The sequence below is a fragment of the Opisthorchis viverrini genome (genome assembly GCF_000715545.1).
Source record: "Opisthorchis viverrini unplaced genomic scaffold opera_v5_245, whole genome shotgun sequence".
Classification (NCBI taxonomy): Eukaryota; Metazoa; Platyhelminthes; class Trematoda; order Opisthorchiida; family Opisthorchiidae; genus Opisthorchis; species Opisthorchis viverrini.
The window spans coordinates 281,795-301,142 of NW_008751904.1; the positions used below are offsets into that span (position 1 = coordinate 281,795).

Below are 19,348 nucleotides of genomic sequence, written 5' to 3' on the forward strand. Positions count from 1 at the left end.
AACGGATGATAAACATTGTATATCACCACCCCACTTCCAACCACATATTGTAATATGGTTATGATTAGCTCCTCGAGAAGCAACTTCACAAACAAAGCCCAGGTGACGTGCGGGCTGTTCCCATTTGTGAGCGACCTACTTATATTATGTAGGTAGTACAGTTCCAAAAGCTTAGTTGCCACCTCTACGTGAGACAACCTACAGGAACGGACGACTGAATGCTTACAGAATGTTTCTGAAAGCACTCGTTTGACTTCCTAAAAGAATCAGGTCCACTAATTTGCAAAAGCTAATTCGCGGATCCAACCGTTCAGCTTTAACGCCTCAGCTCCTCCACCCGAGGGTGTCCCATTCGAACAGCCTTGTTTGTTGCGTTACTGGCTGCTTCCTTGTCCACCTTTGAGTCATTTCTACTCACGGTCTTTCAAGGTCATCCAAAGTATGGCTCAAGTAAAACGGTTCTTCTGAGGCCAGTGAAAAAAACGCTTTTCGGCTTTCCATCATAGAATGGCTTCATGGGAAGGACGAAATATCCACTGAAAAAAGTCTCCAAACGCCCTCAAACTAACAACCATGTTATCTCGAGGCTTCTACCGGCAAATCTTTAGCTCCGATTCCAGGCATACTGTGAATGATACTCGGACAGATAAACTAGGAACCGGTCATCATTGCAGTTTATGGTTGTATGTGGGCTGGGATACTGTCAGGGCGCCCACACATAGACAGGAGGACAATTAGGGTCCAAAAGCCTAACCACAAGGTAGCAGTGTTTGGCGGGAAATGCAAATGCACCAGGGTTTCTACGGAAAAAGTCGCCACATGTTCCAGCCCTCAACCTGGAGGACCAGGAGACTGTGTTCGTCAGACCTCTAGCCACTACAAGACCCGGTGAACCGTAAACAGAAAGTCTATATTAACTGGAGTTTGTAAAATGCAAGTGTCGTCTAAAAAAGAAAGCGATCGATAATAGATCTCAAACCCAGAAGGAAAGTAAGAACCACAAGGTGACCGACAAACACACATGACAGCACACAAATGACCTGAGAATTGTCTGACCTGCGGACAGTGGTGTGGCATGACATTAAACCTCGAGGCCTGAGAGACACATGACAGTGTCACGAAAACGGTTAGCATTTTCGTTGACTCCGACTACCAAGCGCACCAAGAAGTGAAACAAAAACATCACAACTTACATGCAGCACTAACTTTCCGAAGTGCGTTTGAAACGAAATTGCGTTATACTACTTGAAAACGCCTATTACTCGACGGAAGTCAACACAACCGAGCCACCAGACATGTGATAATTCGTCCACACACACATGACAGACACTCTGTGGAAGATCGCTTGTATTATTCGAACTTCCGTACCGGATAGGCGGATTTGTCGCCGGACAGAAAGGGTCTCAATGGTGATACGTTGAGTAAAACCCTTTCAGCTAAGCTGCCAAATTCGGAGGGATTCATAGGCTATACGTAAAGGAGTCGGGAGATCAAAGGGTGAAATCTGAAACCCCCGGAAAATAAACAGAACCGAACGAACCCAAGTGTAATAGCGCAACTATTCAGCAGCTATTTGAAAAAGCGATACGGGAACTCACCGGGTTCGGACTGGATGGTTCGGCGAATCTGGTTCGGAAACGCTGAAGGGAAAAGGTATTCACGATACATATCCGCCAAATACGAGAACAATCGACAAGGAGAATAGTCGACACTGTTGCTTCAACTGTTCCATCCAAGTGGAACCAAAAACGGATCTGACCCCATCGAAACTCACTTAGTCCCTGCTATGATAAAAACGCAGTGGTTGGATTGAAGGCTGACCGTTTTCGGATTCACTCGGAAAGGGATTTGGACTGTCCTCGAACCAGAACGTAAGTCAAGTCTTGTGAGGAGGCCAGCTGCCCCTAATAGCCCCTAATAACGTCAAATGGACGGATGTGTCACGTACGGGCTGCGGACCAAGCGAAGGCATGCCCTGATTGGTCAGAGTGTAGGCCAATCTGGATCGAGCATCTGTAGCTCGACGCATTTCGTCTCTTCACGAAGATTCTAACAGGACCTTGTGGAACATTCTGTGATGACGCTATAAATACGGTTGTAATAATCTTTCTTTGTCTCCATAAAGGACTGCCCAAAGCTACCGTGCCTCTTGACAAACCACAGTGGGCGGTGCAGGAACCCAAGGACCGACACCGTTCAGGAAGTCACACTAAGTATTTTGCAGCCAACGGTGATCTCTCTCTCTCTCTTTGGTGCCTCTGACGAGCAGACACTTTTCCGGAGCAGCGGGTGTTCTATCGGGTATCCCATCCTAACCGGGTAAAAGTAAACTGAGTCTTGTGGAGAATAGTTACCTCCTAAAAATAGGAGTATACATTCATGCCTTCAGTCACTTCGCGGGCAGTTACGTAAACGGATGACAATAAAGCATTACTCACTGGATCGATACATTGTTTCTGAGCAAGACGCAAGTATGGTCACGATTACTCAGGACGGATTTTCACCCAACACAACTCTGAGGCGTGCTGGCAAGTGAGTTTCAGTCAAGCTTTTACTGAATTCACGTGTCACATCCAAGGAGAGTACAGATCAAATTATGGTAAGCAAAGTGACCTGATTCAAAAAGAATGCTGTCCTACCAATATGTGCTCAGTTCATGGTATGTGAAGAAAGTAAACTAAGCGAACGGTTTTTCTGATGGAAAGATGCATCCGAGAGAATAGCAAATATGTTTTCAACATATCATAATAAGGTCAAATACAATCTAGTTGTCAACTCCGAATAAACAGCTGACACAGGTTGCCTCACGTGGCCAGACGATCGATCCGCGGTAATCCAAACACACAACCGCGTAAACGGCTAGAGGGCTCAGTGGTTAGAGCGCAGATTTATTGACAAGAAGGTCCGCGATTACAACTCGGCTTCCCCATCTAGGCTTGGGCAACCTGGCACTACCCGAAGCCTTGTGTGCTTGCTTCGACTGGCATGCTGAATATGCACAGCTATGTTACAGCTGAACCATTTGAAACCAAAGTAAACCAGTTGAACGTCAAAGCCGGAATCTCATCGATACTCTCCGAGACTCTCCGGATGTTCACTCTCACGAGGAACATCCAGGTTGAGTCTCACAGTGTGGCGCCTCAACTAGATAATTGAGAACCTCGTTAGAGTTGGTCTCCCTAGAATACCTGTTTCTTTCGCTGCATTGCCAGCATGCCACCCGAAGGAAGCACGATACTTCAGACACTCCCAGGTTGTCCAAGCCTAGACAGGGGAAGTCGAGAAGCAGAGGCTGAGTTCGAACCACGGACCTTCTGGTCAGTAAGCTCCTGCCTTTACCACTGAGCTATCGAGCTGGTTGGGACAGAATCAGCAACCATGGATGGCTAACATCTGAAACGGATTTGCCGATCAACAGTAGCCAAATCAGTGCGCGTCTGCAGAGCTACAGGCGGTTTACACCGAGTTGAATGTGGTACTGCGCGCAAAAAACGTTTAGCGCCGATCATGCGGACGCGAGGGAATAGGCGAACGTGTAGTGTGACCTGTTGCAAGCCACCAGCCGGCCTAAATATCATGGCTGGATTCCGACACGAGTCACCTGCTTACCAGTGTGAGGTTTTGGTATCATCCGTCAAATCCTTTGAATTGCAGCGTGCTACCGCACCTCCCTCAGTGTCGTCAAGGTGGTTATCGATAACCATATGGCTGGTGGTGCTGCCATCCTAGAAATGGCAAATGTCGGATAGCAGAAACATGTCGATACTGGCGTCTGACTGTACATAATAGGGGGGGGAAGAAACGCCTCGACGAGGAGTGGGAAGAAAAAGAACTGATGGGGGTTCTGTGTAAAAATATTTGCGAAAGAAACATCATGAGCAGGATGTCCACTACCAATAAGTTTGTGGGAAAATTGTCGAAAGGCCACTACCTCGATGGCTCGAATATGGTGTCAACTGAAACATGAGGCAGGTTCAATTGATCAACATCACAAACGGTTCGTAAAGCGGTTCTCTTCGTCATGGTGTACAAGGCAGAAAAAATCTTAAAACATCGTTCAGTTATAACATCCTTGCGGTGCCTAACTGCCATGTCACCCGAAGGTTGCACAAGGGCTGGGATACTGCCAGGTTGCCCAAGCCTAGACAGGGAAGTCGAGAGTCAGAGGTCGGGTTCGAACCAAGGACCTTCCGGTCAGTAAATTCGCGCTCTAACCACTTGGGCCATCTCACCCATGTACAAGGCAAACTCCACCCAGTATTTGACTTGATGACAGTCTTGAAAAGACGTTTTCTCCACAGTCCTTTCGCGAAAGGTGTTGTACAACAATTAAAACAAGGGGGTAAATGTTTTCTCTGGAAGACAAAGCTTAATTTTCAAGATTAGAAGAAAGAAAACGCCCCATGAAGGTTCTAGTTCAGATAAAACAAAGGTCTAAGATGCAATGAAGAGGGAACGAGAAATAACGCGACCTTGAAAGGTTTATGCATAATAAAAAAAACCTTGGAGAATCAGTAATTTGGCGAAATACAAAAAAAACTCCAGCCTATTATCGGTCAGAGATTGTAATTCGTTTTCATGCCTTCGTCTACTACGTAAGTAGTTCAAAATACGGCCTTGTTTGCCCTTCTGAAGGGACCTTCTGAAACAGTATTGTAATAATAAATGGTAATCATAAGGATGATAAACGTTCAGCTGTAACACCTATCCTGTGCCTAGCTGCCAGACCAACCGAAGGAAGCACGAAGTTCAAAATAGCTCGCGAACTTGAAAACCGGAAGGTTCGAGCCTAACCTCGGCATCTCGACTGCCCTTGTCTAAGTTTGGGCAAACAGGCAGTACCTCAACCATCGTACATCCTTCGAGATAGTACTGGCTCGGTCCTCACATTCGGGGTACTGGGGTCCTCGATTGTCTGAAATACCCACAAACATGTCGTGAGAGTTTACAAAACAGACTTACCAGAAAATCGGTCAGGACATCAACCCGGTACTCCGAAGCAAAGGTCATCTCAGTCCGTTTGCGATTCGCATCGCATAGGGTGAGAATCAGTCGCTGCAAATGAGGCTGATTGTTCTTGACCGTCGGATCGGGGCGTACGCCACAAATTTCTGAGTAGGGCCACTAAAGGGTGAGACAAATGAAAGGAGTACTTGGAAGCAGAGAGAAAGAAAACGATGATGTTGAAGTTGGAAGGATGGAAAAAGCAATGAACTTGGTACGAACAGATCCACAGTCTTTGCTAACTAGAATGGAGTTTGGGTCAGTTTGTCAACTCAAAAGCTAAGGGTAGCTGAAGACGGTTGGATCGTTGAACGTCTCTTTATATCAGCTTTATTCTAGAACAATCCAAAAGAATCGTTTGACGATCGATCGAACAATACGAGTAACTTGATGCTGAACAACGTGTACGAGTAGTGTCCCGGAGTATTGTCCATAAATACAGAACACTTTTGTTCTGAATACTACAAGACAGAAAGCCTTTGTGGTCAGTTAGAAAGCTCAACCCCGGAGAATATCCGAAGCTACCCTTGAATTATCAGACGGCTCACGGAAACTGCCTTGTACCTCAAATAAAAAGTCTCCCAAAGAAGTCACTCCCTAGTAAGTTTCAAACAAGGGCTTCACTTTCGCCACGAACTGATGTGCAAGAGAACTTTGAGAGGTATCTATCCTCAAAATGGTCTGTTTCATTTCTCCGTGAAGGGGCCTCTTTTTGAGAGATGCAAGTGTATGAACTAGATGCCATTTAAGCCTTAGGCACATTCAAATTTAACGTGTCAGTAGAAAATGACAATATATGACTGTTGAATCATGAAAGGTACGGCACTGACTGTCCGGGACGAACAGAAATTATAGCATGGGGCAAAGCTGCTGAAAATTTAGGAATGTACAGGGGGACTGTGGAGCAATACACCTGTCAATATGTCAGTTACTAAGATACCAGCGCCTAGGCGTAGAAACCTGTTCACCCTCCTTTCATTACGAACGGTCGATGTGAACCAGACATCAACTACAGTGGCTTAGCACCTCGTTCCTTCTTTAGTATGTCAGTTACTAAGATACCAGTGCCTAGGCGTAGACACCTGTTCACTCTCCTTTCATTGCGAACGGTCGATGTGAGCCAGACATCAACCACAGTGGCTTAGCACCTCGTTCCTTCTTTAGGCGAACATCGTATCCACATGTGGTCACGTAAGCCAACGGTGGATATGTAGGAAAACTGCTAGTCCAGAGGAAGACTTCCACGGAATACATTTCAGACCTACCTGGTTTGTAACTCTCAAAGTATCCTTGTTGTAGGTTGTCACACCCATCGTGCCGATGGTCAGGAGGCGTTTGTAACTGTAGAGATGACAAGGGTAGAAAAAAGTGTGAATTTATTTTTTTTTGATTAGGGGATGACTGTCACTTACAGTCAGCTAATGAGCTTCAACTAACGCACATAAAAAAACTTAAGATCCATAGTTCAAGTCACTTAGTGCATTTCGTGACTGCTGCTACCTAATGGAAGCTCAACTCTGTACCGTAGGTACAGCAGTCCTCCCAAGGGCGAATTTCCACTCTCAAAATTGATATCCCAGAAAAGAACACTCGTTCCTCTATCAAAAAACCGCTGACTGCCTACCAGAGCCATAAATTACTGCCAGCCGACACACACATAAAGCGGCACCAAGCTGACACGATTAACAGATTAGGCAAACAAAGCCTAACCAGTAATTCAACCGTCATGACTTTTCATAAAACTTATAATACTGAAACCTGTCGACTTTTGCAACCCTTGGCTACGGTATAGGACGGTATATTTGGCGTTGAGTTGGTGAGTCTTGGAAGCATCCAAAAGGTGCTGCGTGGTTGATGTTCTGTTAATCGAGCTTGGCAACTGGATTGCTAATGCTTCGTCCACAAGCCAGAAAACATTGTTAATGCGTGATTAGGTTACAACACTCAACACAGACGACTTCGCTTCGATTGGTGACGGAACGCATGAGATCCACTTTCCGCGCTCGGCGAAAAACTAAACAGCGCCCCTGAGCTGCTCATCAAAGTGGTAGGTACTCAGGAGGTACATAAGGCTCTCACAGATTATTTGGTTCACTTCAGGTAGACCTTCGTCATGAAGAACGGATAGTTGTCGCGAAACTAAGCGACGCTGGCTGCATTGCGTGATCGAATGGGATAACCTTGTTCGGAAGTCACTATGCCGCACGGTTCTGCCATGGGAAAGCACACATTGCCCAGTGATACGAAAGTGAATACGACTGGGTTAACATAAGATTCTTCGACGTCAACATCCAGTCCGATTCCGGGGACAGGGTAGCTATAAACAACACTTATATATTTAACGATTAGTCCAAGGACAGAGTAGCCATTATCGGAAGTATGTAATCAATTCAGTATGTTCTAAGAACACAAATTGGTTAGAGTGACCAGGTCGAAACAGATTATCACTGAAGGGGACCAACAAGATGAACAGCCAGAAATAGGTCAGAGGACATTGTCCGATCGTGTGTGGGAGGCTACGGTAACGGTCGAACCTCTACCAGCCAGCGCCTTTGCCGCTCACAAATAAGTGCTTGTATGCGATAGCGAGTAACCCCCAGTACATTTAATTTGATTGGCGGGATGAACCAGGCTAGGATAGTCCAGTATGTCACACTTAATGACGAATATGTTAATTCAGTTTCGGCCTACTTGGCAAGTCACACCAGTTTATAAGTCCCGCAGCTATACTGACGGTAATTCACGCTTTCCCCTTTACATTATAGGCCGTACTTGGCTGTGTAAAGAATAGGAGAGACACACCGGACGATGCTGGGGATATCAGCCATACAAAACTCCCAAAAACTTCATGAAGTGTCACCAACCTCAAACTCATGATTTTACCCATACTATGAAGCCTCGAGAAAATGATGCATTTTGCGCCGTGACGGCAACTGAGGTGAAAAAAGAGGACAAAGGTAGAGAACAAATCTCCAAGCGAAATGAGGTTGCTTAATTGATGCACACGATTACCTGCATTTGTTATGTCCTGTTCTGGTTGACAATCATGAATCGTATACATAAATAGATCGAGTTACCACACTCCCCGTTCCCCGACCAAAACTAAACGCAAAAGAGCGATAAAATATCCCAGAAACACGGAGAAACGAAACTCAAAAACTAGGGGGTAAATTAGTGAACACAAGAACGCAATTAGCTTCGCGACTTTGCTATTCCGCCGGGGCCTCCAGTCACCGATGGCATAGGCCCCTAATTCCCCACCAGTGCAGACAGTGCACATCGAAGTGACGAAAACCCTAAGGCATCCTCACTTCTCAAGTCACAGTCCGTCCACCTGCTGCTTCCTTCCTTCTAAATCCTGATAGGGTCAATATGGCTCTCCTAGGCTAACAGAGAGCCTGGTCAGCGTAACTGCTGCCTTTGACGAATTACCAAACGTCAATCTACTTCAGTACTGGAAATACGGTGTTCCTACCACACAAATACAGCGGTGTGTCATCATTATCATTGACGGCAACACCAGACTGAAACACTGGTGCCTAAATACCGTACAGCCATGTCAGTTTATTGGAACAAATCCTCATAATGGAAACAGACGGGGATGAGGACATATGGCTAGCCTACCACAAACATCCCAGGTGGCTACACCTTTAAAACTTAGTCACACAATCTGGATGAAAACTGACCACTGACAAAAGTTAGTCACCATATCGTGCCTCCAGCAAAGCACGGGAAGGGTTATAAGGATCACATTTTGGAAGGCGAACAGCACCCAAAGCGCCCGACCTTTCTATAACATCCTTCATTCCTTTCTGACATGCTACGTTCTGCTTATCTCTAAGTTTGCACCACTCTGAGTGAGAAGCAGAAGACAGCACCGTTACCGGCAGGTAGTAACTCGGCCCGTCTAAAACATGGCCCATCCACCTTAGCCAGCAGTGATGGATGCAATCTTTGAGTGAAGGCCTGTCAGTTTCATCAAAGACTTGTTTCTTGATCACCTCATTGCGAACTTAGTGGTTCCAGCCGATTTCAGCGGCACTTCTGAGATATCGGTGTTCAAAGGTTTCGAGACGTTTTTGATCCTGGCCAAGTCCAGCAGCCGTACAATATAGCCCGCACTGTAGTCCCTTTCGTCTTCGAGGTCTACCATCAAGACCGACACTGGTTCGCGATGTGTGCAAATCTGGCAGTCTATCGCCCGGCGTGTATCTGAAAGATTTCCAGAGCCGACTAATCTTGTCTTACGAGATGATCGTTCGAGAGTAAAGGTGGAGCCCCTTATCGGTCCATTCAACGAGGCATGACAACCTGCACTGAAACCAAAGGAATAAAAACTTTCAGGAACCAACCTGCTCTCGACTGGCCCCTCTGGCTTCCTGCCGCAAAACACCTAGTTTCTATGGAAGGCTCCACATTTACGCATCTGTTGAACTTCTCAACCGCAATCAACAAGCTGCTCTGAATCTTACTACTGGAACAGAGACCTCATCCACAATTGACATTCACGACAAAAGGCCACAAATACCGCGACCCCGTCAATCAGAAGAGACAGATGGTGGACAGGCAGTGTAGCCCTGTACCACAACAGCGACTTCCCGTGCGACCCCAATGACCTCCCAATCCTTCTAGTATTCTTCTGCAGCCTTCTGATCAAGATAACCAAACTTGTCCCGTAGTAACCTCCATTCTACGAAAAAAAACATTCTGTAGAAAAACAGTAGTTCAACATCCATCTTGACTGTTAGCCAGGTTTTCGACTGTACTCCGGTACAACAGCGCCCTTCTGAGAAACCTCAATTGAAACCTAGGAGTTTCACTGCCAGGACGCTTCAAGCGAATGCCACTGTCACAAAGCAGTGAACAGTAGCATCTTATTCTGAACTATTCTCCATACATCGTTCGGAGAAAATCAGAAAACGCCTTTGTCCTGCACGGTGAGGATGGACCAGAAGACATTACAAAGATAGGTATTTGGCTCTCTTTAGGCATGTCCTTCTTACCCTATCACAGTAAATCGGCTCATAAAGCATCCGTCGTTCTTCAGGTGATTCGACGCCCCTCCCCTCGTATCACCCATATGCACTTCCAGATACCATATGCAGCCTACGTTAGACCACTTCTTGAATACACCGGAAGGTTTGCGGTTCAATCAAGAAAAACTTATCCAAAAATTGCGTCTCTGATGGGACCGTCGCTTTATTGGAGGCCAGGACAGATTCCTACTGGCCACAACCACAATTCACCCCGACGTATTATCCGAAACCAGGTAAGACTGAGTGTCTATGCAACTGAGAACCTTGGTGGACCTGAAGGGCCGAAGAAATGGAAGCTGCCGAAAATGCTAGAAACGTCCGCGCAATTTTTTTTATTTGATTCATTCAACTAGCACAAGGAAGCCTGCTGTCAGCGAAACTATCGGAGACCAGAATGGCACTCTGATATCCAGCAAAGAATGTATGGACTGCTGGACACAGTATTTTGAACAACAATTCAGGTGGCCACCCGCTATCTCCAATCGGTAAAGCCGGTCTTCAACAGAAAGCTCAGCTGTGAACATGGAACCCATTTCGGACTTGGAATTATCCGAATGTGTATCTCTACTCAAGCGTTATCGTGCTGTTGGCAGTGGCGACCTTCCACCCACTCCCTTCTAGGATGGCGGTGAATTCGTCTGTCAGTGATTGTCTAGCCTATCTCGAAGAACAAGACCGTCCCCGACAGTTGGAGTAAGTCAGTGAAGGTGTTGAGTTTCAAAAGACGTACTCGTAGTGAATGTGGTAACCGCAAAGGTGTTAGTTTGACTCCCCTTGTAACAAGGCTTCTGGCGTCACTGATCCCTCCCCCACTTATGGTGGCGCGCGAAGGCTTGATCGGTGAACATCAAGCGGAATTTTTATCGTACAGAAGCTGTATCGACCACATTTTCACCCTCCGTGAGGTGTTGGAGCAAAGTCGTGTATACAGACGACCTATAATCGTCGTGTTCCTTGACTTCAAGGGTGCTGTCCAATCGCCCGACAGGGTATGCCGCAGAAGTCTGTTAACATAATCCGGTCCCGGTAATCACATTCTTTTGGGCGTCAGCTTCCTTACAAAGAATGATGCCCGTTAAGGATGTCCACTCCATCCGTTTTTTGTAAAAACTTTGTTAGACGCTGGACGGGTTTCAAAACCCCGGAGTTCAAAACGTTACTGGTGAGAATCTTGTCAGCACTAAAGACGAAGTGAAACCTCTGTCGAATAAACTGATCATGATCGTACGATCTTTCAGCTGCGCCTAACACCTTCAAAGGGCAAACTCGTACTTCAGGACGTGCAGTCTTCGAATACAATCCTTACAACCCAAGGATAGCACTAAAGGTTGTGGAGAATCGCACAAACCTCAGCAGATGCATTGGCTGGGACGGATGTGTGATGAAGTCAGTGGTCCAATCTCAAAGTCCAGAATCACGGTCTCTAACGTGAGTCACTTATGGCGTCAAAACGGCGTATCACTGGGTCTCAAGTATCACGGGCAGCAGCCAACAGTAAAGGCCGGTTTGTCGAATAATTGACATACATGGCTTATTCGGGTGGCTGATGTAAGACGTCTCCGGTGTTTTGACCGAAAGTGCTAGAAGTGTTTCTAGTGTCAGATGGCGTCAGCGAATCCGTAATGAAGCAGTCAGAAAACGGGCATTTGGTTGTGCGGAGGCTACTTCGGTCACACAAAAACATCCAGTAATATCGACTACGACGGATCAGCCATGTACTACGCATGCCGAAACACCGTCTACCGAGACTGGTGTTGTTCATCTTGCATCCCCAGGAATGGTGCAAACTGTGAGGTGAACAACGCATGGATTGTCAGAATGGTGTGAAAGATATTAAGAAGTGTGATCGACGTCAGTGGATTTCGTGCTGCCAGTCTATTTAGGGATTGTCTTGCAGCTTTTAAAAGTGTATGCACTCGGGATTCTTCAAATAAGCCATAGCCGCGTCCTTTACCTCATTCACTCATTCTTCTTCTTTTCACTCCAAAATTCTAAATATAACTCAGTGAACTTTATGGTTGTACGGCAATGTCAACATTGACTTCGTAGACTCTGACGGTATGTAACCCACAATTTGAACTATTTAGAATAACGTATGGGCGTAGAATAAACTTTCACCGATAGTTGTCCACACTGAATCTGTCCAAAATACCCTTCGACGCTCTGGCAACCTTACTGTCTAAAGCTGAGTACTCAGAGTTGCTGTATCCTCTTTCACTTGTGCCTATGACTCCATCAATTTGTACATCAATGTAGAAAACGCAACTGGTCACGTAAACTCTGGTTGAATATTCTGTTTGACTCAACCAGTGGACTGGGATCGAACAACCCACCTTCCTTTCCATGAAATTTTCGTAACGAGGTAGCAATACAGCTCCACATTCTGCGCCATTGAAGGACGTCGCATGTCGTTCGGCTACGGATGGAATGTACACTGTTTGTGTTAGCCTAAACGTACCATCCCTGCGTCATTTAAACAGAAAATGCGGACCAAATGAACAACGGACGGGTTTTTGAAAAGTTTCAAGGTCACGGATTCACGGATTCACGGATTGATACACAGGATCGAGGCTATTGCCCAAGTCTCCCGGGTCGGTTTTGTTCCTGTCGGTCAGTGGCTGTCGTTCACCTGAAAGGCACAAGTGAAAAAAGGGTGTAGCACTGCTCTTTATGTTCTCAGCGCGGGGCAGTATGCTCGCCAGCGCGAGGATTCGCATAAATAACTGTCTAATAGTGCTTTAAATTGGGTTCGAGAAGGAGCGTGTACAACCGTCGGAAGAAGGTCATTCCACGCAGCTACTACCCGAAATGAAAAAAGTTTTCTCTAATGAATGTGTGTGCCCTGAGCTTAAAAATTTTCTTACTATGTCCCTGCCGGGTGTTTGCTGGGTCAACGGTAAAAAACCTGTGTGCCAAGCTTTGTTCAAACAGGGCGTAAGTAAGAATTAGGTCCCCTCGGAGGCGACGGTACTCCAGGGGAAAGAGATCAAGCATCTCGAGACGCGTTTCGTAGTCCACGGACTTGAGGCCGGCAACCATTCTCGTGGCGGCCCGCTGGACACGCTCAATGAGGGTAACGTCTTTCGTACGTCCTGAGTAGACAACTTGGTTGGCGTACTCCAGGAGCGGTCTGACGTAGGCCCCATAGGTCTGACGTAGGCCCCATAAGGTCAAGTGAAGATAGATTGGTCAATGGCTGCATTATTCAAGATTCCATCGTACTAGGTTGATGTGAAAAGAAAACAGATAGTATTCCAGAACAAAAATTCCTTTGGTTTTTTTTCAATTAGTTTTTCGACCATTCTACCGGTCAGGGACAGTGAACAGTCTTTCATGGATTCACGGAGTGATACACAGGATCAGGGATTTCGCCCAAGTTTCCCGGATCGGGTTTGCTCTTGTCGTTAAGCGGCTTCTGTTCACCTAAAAGGCACAAGCGAAAGAATTGCGTAGTTCTAAGCGGGGACCCAACTAGAAGGCGCCCAAATGTGCTTTGAAATGGGTGCTATATGCAGTAAGGAAGGTTATTCCACGTAGCAACTACACGAAGCCAGAAAATCTGTCGAATATATGGGGTGTCCGCCATGAGTTTGAAAATATTCCTACCTTTTCCGCGCAATGTGTCAGGTGAGTAGACGGGAAGAACCTGTTGGTCGAGCCTTGCTCAAACGGGAGACATGACCTCATATTCTTAATATCCATACACGAGGACCAAGAAGGCCACAAATTGAGACTGGGAAACGCAGATTTTGACATTCGAAGACATCATTCAGCTGTAGCAACCTCTCGGTACCTAGCTGCCGTGCTGACAGAAAGAAACACGAGGGATGCGGACCGCCAGGTTGTCCCAGCCCAGATAGGGGAAGTCGAGAGCCAGAGGTCGAGTTCGAACCACGGACCTTCACTCAGTAAACTCGCGCTCTAGTCACTAATATATGCGATGGACCAATGTAGCATGCCCCCTCTGGGAGCATCAGGGGGACAGTGATTCTCCGGAGGCGGGTGTTCACGACAATTTCTGTGGATGGAAAGCAGAGAAAAAGCTCATTATCCGGAGCCCGGTAAGCAAGGTTATACATCACCAATACTTACATGTGAATCAATCAAACTGATAGACACCGCATACTACAATAACACAACGGCCGGATGTTTTCGAAGACAGCCAAAGACTTTGTGGTCTATCCTCACAATGTCTTCTGGTCCACCCTCACCACTCCCAACAGTTATTCGCTGAGGCCCCTCCGAATGACATGTGGATGCACTTTTCGTCATTCTGGGGAGGGTACCACTCGAAGGATCACCGCTTTGCGGTGCCCACATTAATTTGGAGACCACTGGCATTTGAACTCCAGGATTGCAACTCATCCACGGAGTTGGAATTACATCTGGGAGGTCGTTGACGTACAGTAGAAACAGCAGTAGTCCCAAAGGAGAGCGCTGAGGAACTTCAATAGAGACCGGCAGCGAGAAGGAGTAGATTGAGCTTCCTTTCATTCAAATTGCTCTGCCTGATGGAGGCGATCTAATCCAGCGTGAAATTTCTATTTGAATCATGTGAGACCCGAGCTTGTGGGACGGCGGGATGTGTAGGACCGCATCGAACGCCTCTGAAAAGTCGGAAAATTTAGCATCCGTTACCAGTCTTTATTCCTTAGCTTGCGTTCGTCACCTAAGAGCCCCAAACGAAGATATCCCTTGTTGATTCCCCCTGTGAATCAACGGTGAACAAGGGTAACTTTCCTTGTTTTCTGACTACTCATGAGTAACATGACTTACACCTGTTTATTATGACACTGTTTCGTTTTCTTGCTGCTCGTTTCCCCCCGTTTTGTTCCTACTTAAGGTCTGCCTACCCCTCAGTAAGTGATGTCAATACTTTTTGCCCCTCTGTCATTACCTGCAGGTTCGCCCCGATTGCACCTATTTTTGAGCGCTTACTCCGGCGTAAAAACGGCCCGACCGGGTATCGGACCCGGACCCTCCGGACGGCAAGCAAACGCGCTAGCAACTGCACCGACCTGACGTCCGGAGAGGCTGATTATTTTGTATTACCCATGTATCACGCCTGCCAGATAGCCTTTACCGAGCTTTGTTTTAAACGGACGAAACCGCGTAATCTGACCTGTCGCGCGACACGAGCGGCTGCGTCGACGCCGACCGAAAGACAGTCCCTCACATCCCGAACGTACCGACTCCTGCGCCGTTACGGCCAATTCACACTGCCAGACTGCCCCCATATGAATGTTTGTACATCGTTTGGTACTTACTTGCTGTTGCCCCTATAGTAATCCGTGCTGTGACAGTGACTACTTCCCGCTCCTGCTGATTGCGTCATTGTTGATTGTACGTTTTCTTAATTCATGATGCTTACTAATCCGTTTGTCTGTAGAACCAGTTCCTGTCAGTCCTCGATGTATCATCTGCTGCCCCACGTCCGCCTGCTCCTATTGACTACTGGCTGCGAACTGCGTAAAATCCAATAGTCGCAATCGTCCCGTGAGATCCATAACTGTCCGGATCTTACATCCCTGTTGCACTGGGGGTATTGAGTTGTTGTTGGTGAGGTTATTCTAGATAATTTGCTTCAGGGTGAGTTTCAAAGCATCACATGTTTCGCCAGTGAGACTAATGGGCCTGCAGCTAGAAGGCGATGTTGTGTTACCAGTTTCCTAGACTGGCATGATAGGTGCTTCCTTCCAAGGTGAAGGAAGTTCGCTTTGGTTGAGGAACTGACAGAACATCAGGAAGAAATGCGCCGATCGGTACTCGCACAACAAAATTCAATCCTTGACAGCTGCGCCGTTTTTATAGTGTAGAATGTCAATGTAAAATAAATTGTTCTGCAAATGATCCGCGTGAGTGATTGTTTAAGTGAGCGAGTCTTGAAACACCACCGACCGTAGAAACCTTGCCTGATCTAGTAAATATCGTGAACTACTGTATGTAAATCGTTAAAAACAGGCGAAATTTGAGGATGGTTCTGCCCTGCAATAATTCGTTGAGCATCCTAGAAACTATGTGGCCCTTGTGGATGCGAAATTTGAGAAGAAAAAACTTCTGTAAATAATTTTTGCTGGTTATAAATGCTTGACTGGTGGAATACCAAAGTGCTATTCCGAGTTGTCATCGCGGAAAAAGCACTCGTTATTGTCGTAGCTTGGAAGGACGCAAGGCTTGCAGCTGTTAATGACCCATGCAATTTTGTTGTTAGACAGCAGCTTTCTCCTTTGTACCCGATAAAATATGTCAAGACAACCGTGTAATCGATAATAGCGGACAGCTGAACCAACCTATCTGACGCGTACGACTAACACAACTATCATAAGTATAACTATCATGCAGGCAGCTGACAAACTAGGAAAAATACTTACCCTATGGGGGGAGCACTTCAGCCGTGACGGTGTCGTAGTGGCACATTTGCACAATACCATCTTCATCGATTGATTCACATTGCGTGATTTTCTGCAGCTTGGTGCCTGCTGACTATAAGGTCTCAAAAATACGGGGCTTACATGAAGTGTATGAGGTCTGGAGCTGAGTAACACTGTATGGTTCACACGAAACCATCGTCGTCTTGTTCCTCTAGCTGACACTACACCGTTGGTCCCAGCTGTCGGATATTTGCTCACGTTTGTCGACGAGCCCCTCTCCGGAGCCAAAAATGTAGTCGCAAACAGACTTCTGGGACGCGTCGTCCTGGAGATCTCTGCTTTGGTCCATGTCAACATCACAAGACGCGCTCTGCGAGAAAGAAGAACATCAAGCATCGGGCACACTTGCGTTTTCTGGACGGACATGGGGCAAAGAACCAAAAATCAATTATTCGTCTGCGGACTCACCTTTGAGAAAAGTCCACAGTGTCATTGTACAGCCTGTAAGTTTCATCATCATAACAGTCAAAATGATATGATGCGCGATCCCCTGCACACCAGCGGCTACTGGCGCTAGATGGCTGGTCACAAAACACACAAAAGCCCGAGTCTATGTCCCTAGACCGACACTTGGGTTGCGGTGCAGCTTCCTCGATAACTGACGGCAGGTCGTCAGTTGCAGTCGTGGAGCCTTGGCGCAGCAGAATTCGCCGATGAACGATCAACTCCCTAATAATGGCTGTATCCCTCCCAGGTTTTAACCAATAAAGTTTATCTACCAACTTGTTCGGGTGTTTACGCAGGTTGTCGAAATCAGTCGGCGGTGGCTTGAGAACATGTATAAGCAGAAAACCTTGTCCTAGTAGGCTGTAATCCGACAGCCACTGTTGGTTAATGGGGAGGAAACCTAGGAAGACAGCTGTGATGAATGTTTCTTACTGCTGGGAACAGAGTGGACTATAAATACACAGAACTGCTAAATGCCGGGTGGTTACACCGCCCGGTAGAAAAAGCATGTGCGCAATCCAGCTTGGGTGTCAACCCTCTCGGGGCACCTGAATGTTTGCACCGGGAACTATGATTTAGGCAACGCAAATTTAACTCATTTTGTTTGTTCAAACGCTACGATAGCGCAGTCTCGGGTGTTGCTGCATCAAAATGACAGTTATTCGACAGACAGTCAAGAATTTGACCATCACCCTCTCAGATTTCCCGTCAGTCGTAGTAAGACAAAGTCAAGAACGTGACCACCACCCTCTCAGATTTCCCGTCAGTCGTAGTGATACGACCGACACATCCTATTTCCACATGGACCACTCGGCGAGACAGTACACCCCCTATTGTGCTAGAGTGTCTGAGGGATGCACTCGGCTTTTCAGACCACCGAATGTGGTCTCCAGAAGATTTTACCCCCTTACCAAAGCAGACCACCACTAACCGTGCCTTTTTAGACGAGCTGAGGATGATATACTGAAATATCGTTTACTGTCAGCTTGCTTGTGGCATAACATAAAGCATGGGCATAATGCTACAGTCAGAATAAAAGCAGTTTTTCGCTCGCGCGAATTTTTTGGAAGAATTTTTCAGCATTATAATCTATTTAGAGACCCAACATCTGACTAACATCTGCATCACTGATTTTTCCACCATAAATTACCTTTCCGTAAGAATATCTCTCAGAGTGCACCCCATTTCTGCGCTGCACTTACTTTCAATCATGAGCCTGTTCATTGCGAGCTGCTGTTAACTACGGTAGACCACAACAGATGTGGACGAAATGGTTGCCCACCTAATAATAGACGTGGAATACAATGTGTCACACCTATCAAGCCTGGCGGAATTTTTGATATACTGGTTTGCAGAGCGACCAGATAAGCAATTTTCAGGTATCTTGACCCGTTTGTCTGTACCGGCTGCCTCTACTTTGAGGGCGCAATAAGGGCGCGCCAATTGTCAGGAAAGAGAAAGCTCTCATATTTTAGCAGCAAGTCCTAGAGCAAATGTTATGTTGTAATCGGGATACCCAAGAATAAACTGGTACAGTTTTCCAAAGCTCTGGAAGAAAAACACAAGAAGAAATGGAGACCACTGGCATTTGAACTCCAGGATTGCAACTGGCTACCTAGCACAATTTAATCCGAGTCCGTTGGCTACGAAGATGGCTATTAAGCTCTCTGATGCAGCAATAAAGACAGTCATGGCACTCCTATTAGCCAGTCTCATGAGAAAGGTAAGTTGACCATCGACCGTTTTTGTCCATCGACCGCCATTACTTACAATGACGTCCTCATGGCATGATAATCCCCTCTCATTGCCCCATTAGCGCTAACCCCACTACAACGTATTCAGAGGTCCAGCCACGCAGCTTCCGATGAGCCCTAATACTCCATCGCTCCCGATAATTGATACCATTTTTACCCTTCCTAGCAGCCGCATTTGCTTTCATCAGCACAGTGAATTTATCTGCGGGCAGTACTATAGAGTCACAATAACCAGTAAGAACAAAAGCTGCATCGGACTTTGATAGTACTCGCTCTCGTCCCAAGTCCCTGANCAGAAATTTTACCTATCGTCGAGCAACACGCTCCATCTAATCCACTTTCGGGTCTCCCGAGCGTGCAGAATCTGCCTTTAACTGTAGTCTCCTTTCGTTCGAGCAATGAAATGATCGCAATTTATAGGCACTGCGGATGACCAATAATTAGGTCGTTCCCCTCACTAATTTACTGGACTGCATTCAGTCTTTTACCTCCTCAAATTTATCAAGTATTACTCATCCCAGTCGATCCTTTCTTTTGTCGAGTTCTGAACGCTCATTAAGATTATTATCCACTCAATCCTTTTTGTGCCTTGCATTTAGAGGGATCGTAACCAAGCCAAAGCTGTGTGTGATCCTACAAAGGCTTTGTCCTCCCTCTGGATCCACTGGTAAGCTCA

At 46.5% G+C, this 19,348-nt stretch overlaps 1 protein-coding gene across 1 annotated transcript; it reads right to left on the reverse strand.

The window, feature by feature from the left end:
• Positions 1 to 3,386: 3,386 nt before the first annotated feature.
• On the reverse strand, positions 3,387 to 18,142 carry T265_08965 (hypothetical protein; the record flags this gene model as incomplete). Its single annotated transcript, XM_009174912.1, has 6 exons — positions 3,387 to 3,567; positions 3,610 to 3,725; positions 4,963 to 5,124; positions 6,270 to 6,345; positions 16,880 to 17,318; positions 18,121 to 18,142. 6 exons carry the CDS (start codon positions 18,140 to 18,142, stop codon positions 3,387 to 3,389), a joined length of 996 nt encoding a protein of 331 aa, XP_009173176.1.
• Between the last annotated feature and the right edge of the window lie 1,206 nt (positions 18,143 to 19,348).